This window comes from Solanum lycopersicum, chromosome 8, assembly GCF_036512215.1.
Source record: "Solanum lycopersicum chromosome 8, SLM_r2.1".
NCBI lineage: Eukaryota > Viridiplantae > Streptophyta > Magnoliopsida > Solanales > Solanaceae > Solanum > Solanum lycopersicum.
The window spans coordinates 2,450,665-2,464,376 of record NC_090807.1 but is presented as its reverse complement, the minus strand read 5'-3'; the positions used below and the strand labels follow the sequence as shown (position 1 = coordinate 2,464,376).

At 37.7% G+C, this 13,712-nt stretch overlaps 1 protein-coding gene and 1 non-coding gene across 3 annotated transcripts; both read right to left on the bottom strand.

The window, feature by feature from the left end:
• Window positions 1-249: 249 nt before the first annotated feature.
• TRNAM-CAU (transfer RNA methionine (anticodon CAU)) lies at window positions 250-321 on the bottom strand. The gene has a single exon. It is a non-coding gene; the product is annotated as a tRNA-Met (tRNA).
• An 890-nt stretch (window positions 322-1,211) lies between these two features.
• On the bottom strand, window positions 1,212-13,573 carry LOC101258879 (regulator of nonsense transcripts 1 homolog). Of its 2 annotated transcripts, XR_742579.4 has the most exons (30): window positions 12,797-13,573; window positions 10,733-10,984; window positions 10,476-10,646; window positions 10,277-10,327; window positions 9,768-9,860; window positions 9,519-9,614; window positions 9,202-9,252; window positions 8,904-9,022; window positions 8,326-8,434; window positions 8,042-8,164; window positions 7,875-7,946; window positions 7,362-7,433; window positions 7,215-7,281; window positions 6,900-7,042; window positions 6,709-6,780; window positions 6,491-6,619; window positions 5,539-5,694; window positions 5,196-5,309; window positions 5,025-5,123; window positions 4,872-4,949; window positions 4,373-4,507; window positions 4,065-4,139; window positions 3,846-3,957; window positions 3,209-3,579; window positions 3,067-3,129; window positions 2,917-2,988; window positions 2,658-2,789; window positions 2,300-2,419; window positions 1,782-2,051; window positions 1,212-1,696 (listed from the first exon to the last, which is right to left on the bottom strand). XR_742579.4 is itself a non-coding variant. In XM_004244502.5 (29 exons), exons 1-29 carry the CDS (start codon window positions 13,301-13,303, stop codon window positions 1,911-1,913), a joined length of 3,795 nt encoding a protein of 1,264 aa, XP_004244550.2. In that variant the 5' UTR covers window positions 13,304-13,573; the 3' UTR covers window positions 1,212-1,910. The 2 variants fall into 2 exon arrangements, 1 of the variants encoding a protein (XP_004244550.2); XM_004244502.5 differs by having other exon boundaries at window positions 1,212-2,051.
• Window positions 13,574-13,712: the final 139 nt, after the last annotated feature.

Sequence of the window (13,712 nt, the reverse complement as noted above, 5' to 3'; positions counted from 1 at the left end):
AGAGGCGGTAATAGATGATAAAAATACGTAACAACTGCACTTCCGAATTGGCGTAACACATGCGAATCAATTAAGACCTCAAGATGCGAAAACATATGATGAAAATACATTTTTGACAGAAAATATTGGTGTCTTGTTAAAGAATAGGCGGGTTTAGAATTTGAACTTTTCGTGAATCTAATAATAATTTATTTTTATTTTTTTTTAAAAAAAGGTGAGCAGATGGAAGCCTTAGCCTCTAAATTATCATATCAGAGCCAGGTTTCGATCCTGGGACCTGTGGGTTATGGGCCCACCACGCTTCCGCTGCGCCACTCTGATTTGTTGTATATCAATTACTAATTTTTATATAAAATATTGTCTTTCTTCTACTAACAGATCCAAAGAAAATTTAAATATGTTAAAATATATATATGGTTATTCGTGTATTAATTGTACAATATTATTTAATGCATGCATAACTTACTTTCAGATCAGCTAATGAAAAAGTCTAGTGTAACCATAATAGTATTTAGATGTAAACATATAATCAATATTGATATAGATATACACATCAAGTGTTACTCTGTGTCTCAATTTATATGACATAATTTGTAGATCTCAACATATAATCAATGTTGATATATAGATATTTATATATAGATATAGATATAGATATACACATTAACTTTTAATTTATCTCTCGATTTATATGACATAATTTGAAACTTTGGACTTCTAGCATTCATACATAACATAACATCTTGGAATATTTTTAGAAAAATTAGTTTGCATATCTTGGAAGTAAATTTATTTTTAAGTGTCTAAATTTGTACCTATCAACTAAGGCCAAATTTGAGTATTTGTCTATGTATTATGCCTTGCTATAAAACACTCAACCAATATGCCAAATCTAATCGTCATACAACACCTGATATCCAAAAAAGATAATGCACGGAGACTTTACTCCTACCTTTATTGAAAAACAATGTTTTCGACAAACACTCGGAATCAAAAGAATGTGGAACAGGCATTGTAAACAAAAACAGGACCAGGCATTACTACCAAGTATAGCTTAAACTATGTAACGAGAAAACACATCGCTAACGCAGCTTAAAAGCCACATGCACTTCAACAACTGCTTTTCTAACAACTCGAGAGGCAATCGATTAACACATGTTATTCAAAGTTAGAAATAGAAGGGACATAAGCAGAAAGAACACATGCAGTGCTTACGTACTCGTAAATTATTCCATCATTGACGAGCAAAATGCATCGCGTAAGACATCCACAAAAATGATACTGGGATTACAAGCAACCCAATTCAAATAAAAGACCAAAACCCTGCATGTTTATGTACCCAATAACGTATAAGTGATGCAATAACAAACACATCTATCATCATCATCCCTGCAATACTAATAACTAGAGAGTATAATTACATGTCAGGACGAGCTGAAAGGGTTAGCTGGATTTTGCCTGGACACTGTACAAAAGATATGATCGCAGCTTCAAACAATGATGTACTCCTTATAATTCGCGAGTAACAACCTCCGTGTCCTGAATAAAACCCACCCTTCTGGCTCAATACCACACCATGTAACCTTTCTCTCATGGAGAAACAGTATACCTTCTTTTCAAACAGTACGTAAAACTTCACGAAGATAACATGGGTTATTTGTTCTTTCTCAGCACCGGATGTCCTGTGCTTGGTTACCTTGACCAGAGAAGAAGACTTCCATCATGTCAGCCCTCTGACTCGACATTCAAGATTATTGGCAAGGAATATGTCACCAACTGACCTGAATTATTGACAAACTCTTTTACCTCATCATAAGGTCAGATAAGACGGTCACATGTTGACAGCACAAACCAAATTGCTGGATGCAAAACTATAACCCATCAATCATCATATAACAACCATGCCGTCTTCAACTATTGTACTGGAGTTTCTGATTTTGGAAGCCCTGGCCTTGTGGCCCTTGCTGCTGTTGAGGCTGAGAACTTTGCAAGTTCAATGGCTGTGTATTGTAGTGCGCAAATGGCTGGGAATAAATTGGATTGAGTAAACTCTGGAAAGAAAGGAAACAAATTCAAGCGACATTCCAAGGAAAAACTAAAACATCCAAGTCACAACGAGACTTGGTGAAATGAACAAATAGCAAGAAGAGAATATTTTGCAATAAGCGAAGTCCGCCGAACTATATCCTGGTGAAGAATCACCTTCTCAATCTGGTGGATTTCGCCTGATGCTTATTTCATATATTGATCACAATGAAGAATTTAGAAAAAACAGGCAGAATTAAAATAATAAATTAACCTGAGACTGAAGAGAATTAACATTGGACATGCCAAAATGATTCTGTGAACCATCATCTTGTAATGGATCATTATATCCAGCTTGCGTAAATAGACCTTGCGAACCATGAGCCATATAATCCTGCACAGAGGTCAGAAGTTCGATAAGCGGAGGACCAAAAGCGAAGATAGGGGAAAAGAGATCATAGGCGACTTCACATAGCTCATCCACCAAGCCACCCAGTCAGAAGTGTCAACAGATCTGCCCATCATGTATGATGAACTTCATGACTTCAAGACTAGACTCTCATATTCAAAATCATATTCTCCAGGCCTAAAAGAGTGAGATGAGGGGCCAAAGAAGTGGAATTTAAATTAACCTGAGACATGAATTCATTTCCTGAACCAAAACGGGAGTATCCAGATTGAGAGTTCTGGTTTAAAAAATTCCCTGGAAACCCAGCCTGTGCTCCTTGAGTTGAATAATCAACAGCATATGCACCTTGAGAAGCCTAAATACCAGTACATCAAAGGCCAGTTAATAAAAAAAAGAAATGTTATCCTACATAATTATCCATAAATTAAGGCAGTGATGTCAGGCAGAATAAATAAATTACTAGAGGTGTAAAGGACAGGCACCTGTGTAGAGAAGTCAGCAACATTATATGGAACATGAGACCCCTGGCTCTTGAAATCATCTCCCACAAAATCCTGATTAAAAAATTTAAAAGGTAAATATGATAGAGAAAACAAATTAACATATCAATTTTGATGTCCAGAATCGATCACCTGTGACATGCTACCCATAGAAAGTCCATCGCGGAATGACTGGCCTGGTCCCTGGATAGCCATCTATAATTCAAAAAAGAAAAAATCCTTAAACCAAACCACTTACTGTTTCATCAAATATACAAAGTGAGAATTTACTGACATTAGAAGCATATCCAGGTTGAGATAAAGGTCCTCCGATGGAAGGCTGACTGTTTGGATTATCTAATGCAGGAAAGTTGAAGTTAGATCCAATACTTCCGACCGGCTGCTGGGACCCTTGATGGTGAGGGAGATGACTACCAATTGGGGCATTGGCGTTGCCACGTCCAGCCCCAAAACCCCGGCTGCCTGGTTGTGGAACATGAGGAACAGCTCCAACAGGTCCATGGACAGCACCACGAGTAGGAATTGCATATGGTTGTGGAGGGCCTCCATGGTAAGGGGGAAAGGGAACCCGAGGCATCGGATAACCAGCAGGATGAACACCAGGTTTCTGAGTACCATTGGGTACACCAGGTGCCATATAAGAACCTACCAAAAAATTTAAAAAATATCCTTAGGAAAGCAGACAAATACATGTATAAATATACTTGAGATTCTAATATTAATAAAAATGCTTCTTCCTAGTTTCTCCAAACCATTTTGAGAAGAACTCTACAATACGAAGAACAGCAAAAGCAGGGTTCCTGACAAATCAGATGAAACAGAAACATATTCCAAAGCAGGAATCCTAAGTGCCATACAACATTCAAACAAACAATTCACAGCCGGTGGAGGGAGGTTCAAGTTCACCATACCCCTAGGACGACTATTTCTCCTGTCAGCACTGGGGCCTGAAGCAGATCCGAAACTGTCACCTTGAACTGCTCCAGGTCCACCACCAAAGAAGAGTCTGCGCTCATTGTAGATCTGCAAAACCCATGCACAAAAAGACACATCATCAGACCTCAATACTGATGCATAATCATGCACGAGCAGACATGTAACTTTGGTAGAGTATTAACCACCATCAATACCTTTTTGGGCTTCTGAAATTGAACCATGCTCTGCTTTAAGTTATTGAGAGGACCTTCAACCAAGCACTCGTGCTCCTGCAAGAAAAATACACTAAAGTATGAACGTCTCAAAAGCATCAAACACCTACTGACATCTACACTTTTATACCTCCCCAAGTATGCAAATAATAACAAGATATACTAGCCCAAAAGACTAAACATCTAATGTTAGGTCACACTTGCCAGGTCATGACTACTTTGAAGAGCAGAGAAATCATGACATAATACTCAAGTAGTATGACCAAAGGAGAACATTTTGAAGATATTACCTTGTAGTGTGTTAACAAACCATTCCACAGAGGCTGTTTGCTCAAGACTTTAGGATTTCCCAGGATAACAATACCATAACGAGCACGGGTAAGAGCAACATTAAGCCTGCGTGGATCATTAAGGAACCCAATGCCCTAAAAGAATAGAGAAATTAAAAGACGTCAAAACTTATAGTTTAATCGTGAACAGATGGGATATGGTGGAATAGATTAAAGCATATGCACAAGGGAGATGCAGATCCACCTTGACTAAATACATTAGGCAAGCAAGTACTCAAAAAAACATATATCAATGCTAACAAAATGTTTCCCTATCTCCTGAACTCCAAGATAAAAGGGAAATGGAACTTTTGCAACAAAGACCCCAGAGGAGGGGAAAGAGGGCAAGCGTAATGGTTCAGAGGATACAAAAATTGACAACAGATCAAAACAAATCTAAATATCAAAAACTTAAAACATTGAGCATCAAACAAAAGAAAATCAATGGGATTAAGCCAACCTGATGTTCATTACTCCTGACACATGACAAAATAATATAATCCTTCTCCCTCCCTTGAAATGAATCTACACTTGCAACCTGAACATAAGCAAATACTCAAAATAAATACTAATAATCCAAGAAACCTATAATGCCAATGTACTAACTGCTTACCTCGATTTCCTTGTAGAGTTGTTGTCTTAGGGAACCATTTCTTGCCATATAATTCACTATATATGCCCGTTGACCCTCATATGGTGTTATGACCCCAATCTGTGAATATATAATAATTACATTCTTACCAAGTGAAGGTGTTCAACCTTAAAGATGCAAATAAGAATGTACCTGACTAGGGACTACCCCACTCTTCAGAAATGTAGTCACAATCTTCTCCACATTTGCAGCTTCAGTTCTATTCAGATAGGAAGTTCCACTAGCACTAATCTCCTCTTGTCCCATCTACAGATAAATTACCAAGTATTCAGGTTTAAATGTATCAGTCATAACAGGAAAAATGTCCTCAAACAACATCAAAGAAGCACCAAGAGATCTTCCAAAAAATAATCATTAATATTTCCATAACCATCGCAGTAACATCCAGGTGACTCAAAAAAAAGAAATGACAGAATTTCCTGTGACTCAGACATGGAAAACTGAATATGAATCAGCTAAACCAATCGGATAGTACCTGAACATAGAAGAACATGGGACGGTTCGGCACAGGCCAAGGAAAATCAATTCCTGATGATAGTCTTTCATTGACGGTTACACCATTTTGAAGTGTACCTTCATAAAAGCTATTTGATGGGAACTCAGACAATGCAGGGTGCATACGGTATTGTACCTGGAATTGCAAGCGAAATAGACAACAGAATCAACATTAGTAATGGAAAAATAAGAAGTCTGACACTTCAAAATTTTATAGCTAAATAAGGGTAAACAGTACTCTGAAAGAGTATGTGAGCAAGCAATACCAAAAGTTCAAGGAAACAGAAAAAAAGAGAGCCAACCAGGAGGGGATCAAAAATCATTCCTTGGTGGGGGGGTGTACGACACAGGTGCGGATATGATCTAATTTTTAAAGATTCAGGGATATGGATATATCTATGGATAAGGGTGTCAGGATTTGCCTAAAAATAATTAAACTAAAATAGAGTTATAAAACATAAATTATGAGATTATGCGGAGAACGAATTCTGGAAGGCGATCAAAGGTAAGGGAGTGACATAGAAATTTTATATAGAAGGTATTTCATTTCCTTCAATTTCGCCTTAGCTTATGTATTGATTTAAGAAATCAATAAGATTGTCCAAACTTTCCCCATCGATTTTGGTCAAAGTACCCAAAATTGGTTGATCAAATTGGACACGGATCCCACACCCACACCCATGTCGTGTCGACGCAGGTGCGGCACCAAAAGTGAAGAGTCCGAGCAACTTAGCATCCAACCACCACCACCCAGAAAAAGGGGAAAGAAGACTCCTAAATCAACATAGATGACGAAGGAGCCCTTCAAATCGATATGGCAACTATATGAGAAACAAGAGAATAACTGGAAAAAAGAGAATCTTAAAATTTCACTTCAGCCCCTAACACCCTGGATTGACATGTTAACACATCCAACAGACTTAGATAATCACCTGTAACCTAATAGGTTTCACGCCTAGAAACACAAGGCGTTCAAAGAGAGATTGAGCCAGCCCAGCACGAGCCGCTTTCTTGCACATAATAACAGGTCCAAGCTGGCAATGGTCACCGACAAGAACAGCCTGGGACAAGACTCAGAGTAAGAATTCAACATCTTATCGCATTTCAGTATGGAATTTTTATGGATGAAGACATTAATTGCAATAATGACCTGCTTTGCACCAAGAACCAAAGGAATGAGACATTCAGGCTCAGTAGCCTGAGTGGATTCATCAATGAGCACCTACAAAGAGGTTTAACAGAAATGTTAAAAACAGCATGAATGAGTACATAAGAACATAAAAAACAGAAAAGCTAAAATAGTTTAACAAATTTTAGTTTAATGTAGTCAGGCAAACCAACCTGGCGGAATCTGAAATTAGCCAATCTAGGATCTCCAGCACCAACGCATGTGCAACAAATGACATCAGCACTCTGAGCTATTTCCCTCTCTGTTGCCCTTTTCAGAGCTTTATATTTCTTCTCATCACTACTGGAGAGCTCTCCTGAAAGTCCATTAAATCAAATGACTTTGAATCATGTGCACAAATTTAGAATGCTCTAATAAAGGATATTAAATAAGAAATAGAAAGGAAAAAACAGAGGACAACTCCAAAAATATCCCCAGGTAAATGCTAAAATCCCTATACAAGTGTGGCCAAAGACAGCAATACCAACCTTGTTCATCTTTCAGTTGCTGTAACTTATGAAGTTCACTCTTCTCAGACGTGTCAAGATGGCGAACCTGTATAGACAAAAGTTCAAAAGATAAAATTTAAAAGAGAACATATATAAACATTTGAGGATAAAAAATAAAAAAGTAACCTGATAGTGAAGGGTTAAATGCTCGACAGGAGAACTGACAGCTTCCCTCGACTTGGCACAGAGCCTGACCACCTGGGGAAAAGAAAACGAAATAAGGAGGGACCTAAAATCTCGCAAATTAAAGAAAAAGATGATGATGGAATTTTTTGATCACTTCTATTGTAATTCTTATATGTCTAATATTTCCAATACTTCTTGACTCCTATCTCCTTCTCCTTCAGTTTGTGTGCATGGGTAGGACACGGTCAATTGCGAAGGATATAGGAGATCCACTTTTAACCTTAAGTTCACTGACATTCTCAATCCTTCTTGGGATATAAAGAGCTCGTTTTTCAGCTCATCACCGTAAAAGGGGACATTCTGCCAGATTCTTCCACTATATATTTCCATAAATGTGGATTGACTCCTAAAATAGTGATTTAACTTCTTAGCCAGTTCAAGATGTCGTCATGGAGCTTTTTTCCCAATCATATTGTGGATGGGAAGGAGATAAAGAAATAGCTGGTGCCTCACCTTTAGACCGGTAGCACTTATCTTCTCAGCTAATTGGTCCACAGCCACGTTACTGGGGGCACAGACCAAAACCTGGGGAAAAATAAGTTAACAACAACTAAAAATAGCCAGTAAATCAAGCGACTAGCATCGAGAACAAAAATAGGGAAAAAGGACTTCAAAGTTACCTGTCCTTGGCCTTGTTTCGCCATATGATACACAATGGCGGCAGAGGTGACAGTTTTTCCAGTTCCAGGTGGGCCTTGAATTAAACTGATGGGCTTTTGAAGAACGCTTTTTACAGCAAAAACCTAACAAAATGAACATGTCAAAATAAGACAACCAGAAGTATAACAATTCTCACTGTCAAAAAATATCTTGTTCAATAAGGTATCCCTAAAAATAATTGGGAGCATGGTCAATATCACAGATCAAAAAAAATTATGATGAACTAACAGATGGAGCACTCAACCTGAGATGCATTAAGCTCCGGAAGACCAGGAGCTCCAAAACGACGTGGAAGTGTATTCCGGACCATCTGCATCTCAACTTCATGACCTAACAGATGATGGTAAATATACCTGCATAAGAGGCAAAAAGAATACAAAACTAAATACTCCAACATAGAAGTTACAAACTGGTTCACCCCGATAAAGTTGGTGGTTGAATCTATGAATCTCACATTCCTTTTTTTGAAAAGGTTTTCATTGCTGGCATCAAGAAGATGCATACCTTGTAGTAGCAAAAATAACTGACATTCCTTGTAGTGCATAAATTAATTCAAAGTTCATTCATGAATCATGATACCAAGAATGGGAAATAAAAGCAAAGATGCACTACCATAAACACTCCCAGCGGTGACAAAACTTAAAAAAGAACAAACATTACTCTAAACATAAAATAAAGGGGGGGGGGGGGGGGGAAGGGCACGTGCTGATCTGATTTTAGATAGATCTATAAATCTTAGGCAAATAACACGATTAAGGACAAGAAATCTTCACAATTGTTTGAAATCTCATTCTATAGTAGAACCCAGAGATTCTCACTCACCCACTGACACTAGTCTCATCCACTGCAAAGGTCTTCATTGCACTTTGCATCCGATCAAAACTCGTACTTTTCCAAACGAAGTCAACACTAAACCCGTGGTTGACATCGATTGGAACCCCCTGATGAGACAGGAATAGTTTAGCAAAGACCCAAAATACAAACAAACACATAATGAAGAAAGAGAAAAGAATATTACAATAAGACTAGCAATCTAAAATCTAAGGTATACAAACAAACACATGGTGAAGAAAGAGAAAAAAATATTACAATGAGACCAGCAATCTAAAATCTAAAGTACCTGGCTGGCACGTAGTTCAAGCGCAACCTCTTCTTGAGCTGTTAATTTTACCTGAAAAACGAATAGACAACCAATATCTTAAGAATAGAAACCGCAAAAGAAACTCTTTAAAAAATTGAGTATAAACGAAGCCAGGGGCTCTGGGGGAAGTTCTTTTAAGAATATTTTCCACACTAATTAAATTTTTCATGATGCAGGGAGCCTTTGTCATTCCAACCAAATTGTCTCTACTTGTTAAAGGTGTTTGTGGTTAGCCAGACTCCATACAATATTTTCCCTCTCAAAAAGATTCGGATATCATGACAAAATGTCCATACCACGTGCCCCACAGATTGCCAGGCTGGATGAGCTGCATCCCCTGAATATCGTAGCCTTAGCTCATCACCAGGTACAAGACGCAACTCATTATCTTCCTGAAAAAAAGTAGACTATCTTCAGTTCAGGTAGGTAAAGAGAATAAAAGGTTTCCACGCCATGATTGAAATAGTAAATGACAAACAATATTCACGATAACAGTCCAAGAATCTAGAAGAATCAACGGTAGAAAAAAATTAAAAAGGAAATACCTTCGGGAACACAAAATATGCAACGCGCTTCTTGTTGAGACCAATATCCCATCGAATAGTAAGATTGTCTTTACTTTGAGACTCTTTCATCATCTACCAAACAGAAAACAAAATTCCAAAGCTTGTAAGCATACCCTCAAGACACGTATAAACTCCTCTTAAACAGCAAAAGAACAAGATGAGCAAATTAAAAAGTATCACATCTTTGCTCATGAGAAACACAGAGAATAGTTACTCAGACATGTCTTAGTTCAATTGTCACGAAGATTAAGAACCAAGAAGAAAAAGTCAATCAAGTGTAAATGCAATTGTCATCATAAATTCAGCACTTCTACGAAGGTAAACTTAAGAAGTAACAAACACACAATCCAAAAGCAAAAGTGAGAAGATGCAGGTAGCTTTAAATAAAAATACATGATATTTCAGGATCCAACAAAAAGCTAAGAAAATAAAATAGGATTAAGCATTCAGGCTACAGCATCTAAAATAATCTTAAGATCCTGACATACCTTATCATAGTCAGCTTCAAGCTTGATCAATGGTGCAAATATGTTTTGATACTACATTAAAAGTGTCAAGGCAAGCATTGTTAAAATGCCAATACTAAACCAGGGGCAACTCACAACTACAAAGCAGAGTAATTCCTGCAATGCATCTATACAAATAAAAGGTTAAGGAGATAATATAATAGTATCACCCAGCGAGAACCTGATAGGCATCTTCATACTTCAAGGCAACAGGCTGAGGCTCATCATCCACACCAGGCTTCTCAAGATCTTCCAGGGTAGCATCAGGATTTGTCTTCCACAATTCTTCTACTTTGTTGATTTGTTGAGCACTGATCTGGCGCGCTCTCAACTGTTCTTGCTCGGAAGGGACCTGCAGCACTCCACACATCACAAATACAGGACAGAAAACAGAAAACGAAAGGAACGGAAGGGGAGACTAAGAAAGAGAATCCGGACCTTAACAAGCCACTGTAAAAAGCACCTGTCATCAATGAGTGGGCACCACTGACTGAGGTCCCAGTTCATATCCTTTAATGCATTAACACTTAGACAAGGTTCTCTACAGAGAAGAACGACGACACTCTCTGTCTTGGCAGAAATGAACCCAAGAAGAAAGACATTTCGGCATCCACAATTGTAGCACTCTAGAATTGTTTCTCCAAGTGGACTATCTTTATGAAGACACACCTCCTTGTGTTTTGCTCGCACCTATTGGGAGAAGAATGTATACAACGTCAACCAAAAAAAAAAAACACAATAAATCCCTTGTTTCTGGAAATAATATCATAAGACACACCAATTGCAGGAAAAGTCAAGAGGAATATAACTCTCCAATGTAAATCCATTAAACATAAGTGGCCAATCAAACTGTCTAGAATGGTGACACTAACAAAATATAACATGCATTTAAGATTTTGTATTTCGACAGGAAATTCCCACAATTTTGATCATCTAGAGACAATTAATTCCCTTATAAACTAAGAAAGGTGATGCTTTGGCTTTTCTTCCTAACAAACATGTAGAAAGTTTCCCTTTCAACTTCTCTCGCATGAGTAAATAAGGAACTATGGCAGGGATGAAAATCGCATTATTCAGACAAAAGTCAAAACCTTTGTTTTATTGGGATAAGAGTTTATCTTATATCCAAGAGATCGCCCAGCATAACAGAGCTGGAAATATACATTACAAAAGAAAAAGAGAGAGAGAGAGAGAGAGAAAACCATGGCTTGTCCACTAAACTAATCATGAACTGAGGAAATCTAGAGTTGAACTCTGAGGAAACTCCTTCTGTAATTCTGTTAAAAGATTGATGAAGCTAGATATAAATCTACTATTAGCATTTTTGTATCAGTCAGACCAACCACTTGTGATTATCGATTTCTTAATAACATTTTTATGGTAACTGCCTCAATTTCATTTTCTGAATGTATGGAATCCCATTGGGTCATATTACTAAAGCTACTGACAACAGATCTGAGAAAATAGGCAAAATTGTCTTTCCAACAGTAATCACCTACTACTAAAATACATATCAATTAACATGAACAAGAAACAGAATGAAGACTAATTGGCTAGTCGTGTATGATCACTACGTCAAAGGTATTTCCCATTCATACTTCCCCTGTTCCCCATGTTTAACCGTGTCATACTTTTTCATCACACAAGTTCCCAGAGAGAACAGGGAGGGGCCAGGGACGAAAGGAGACTACCACATTATCTGAAACACGCCCCTGCCAGAAGAAATCCACTTCTTCTGCAGCACCCACTCTTTCTGCAGCTAGTGAGGCACAGCACTGCCTTTTGCTTAAACTATATATACCTCTACCAAGTCCAGGGGAGTAGTGGGTGTGAGCTTTCAGACTTAAATCCTGCTTTCGTTAACAAAATGCGGTCAGAAAATTTTGCTCTTCATTCAATCACTATAACTGGAATCATCTCAATTCATCATCCAAATGAACTACAAAAGGAAAAACCAATGCATTTTCAGCTTACCAAGGACATGGCCTTGGGTAAGAGGATATGAAGGTCGCAGATAATAAGGGTCGAAGGTTTATAGGTAGTGATGTTGTCTCACTTTCCAAGGGGATAGGCTTGGTGGTAATTTGATGCATTCTACCTGTTTCTCCGTTCATACCAGTAGTAGTAGCATTAATCTTGAAGTTTATTTCTGCTACTGCATTGTTGTTTCCTGTGCTTCGGTTATTGTGTTATTCGTCTGTTATTACTATACCTTGTTTTCTGAATACTATGTAATGTTTTCCTATGATTGAAATGTCCTCTTTTCTACTGTATTTTCCTTTTCAACCTGCTTTGATATGTGATACTTTAGCCAGTGCCCTCCCCATATGTATGTTGTTCTTGTGGATGATGATTTATTTTGTCTTTTAATACAAAGCTACTCATCAAAAAACAAATTACTTATGATAATAAAGCTATTGAGCACAAGGAAGAGAGCCATTTACTAATCCAGAAGAATCAAAATAAGCTAAAATTAAAATGCAGATATCTCCTCTTACATACCAGGTGATTAACAATATGTGAGCCCGAAGTGTTTCCTCTGGAATTACAGAACCACTTACGGCAAGATGGCACATTGCACCTAACTACACAAGCAGGATTCGTCACTCCACAGTACTTACAAGCATGCTCAACCCCAAAATCCCCTTTTCCATACTCAAAACCCTCATCATCCCCTGTCTCTTCAAAATTCAACCCACTCATCCCCGCTGCCAATGCATCCACAACCGACGCCTGATTACTACTACTACTAACATTACTATTCCCACCTCCACCCCGTGATTTCGTCGACGGCGACGCTTCCGACGATGGAGGCCGATCAGGTACTTCAGATACCAGAGAATCAGACGGTGTTGGCCACGCAGAAGATCGAATTGGCTGTGAAAGCTCTTGAAATTCAGGATAATCAAACTCTTCCCCTTGTGTGTTGAATTCCAGAAACGTGTATGCGTCGTTGCCGGTATCCGGCTGAGACGCCGTGTCGTAGAGATTGTTCGGCTGAGAATCCATAGTCAAAAAAAAATCCTTCAACTGCTTCTTACACTGTATACTTTTTTTCACCAAAATCAAAAATTGTTTATGAAAAACTAGCGCTAAAGGTTGGATTTTTGCATGAAATTGATGAAAATTTTGGATTTTTCGCAGTGAAATTTCTGTAGACTGTTCGAATTTTAGGGTTTGGAAAAAAAATGGGGAAAGTTAGGGTTCGGTGAAAGAGCCGATGAAGAAGAAAAAAATATGATGAATATTCTTTTTTTAAGGGAAAAAAATTAATTGTACAACTAAAATGTCATTATATTTAACTTTTTATATTATTACTTTAATCATAATTAATATTAATATTTATTTAACATAAAAAAATAAAACGTACTTTATTTTATTTTATTTTACTTTTTATATAATCGATATTTAATGAAAT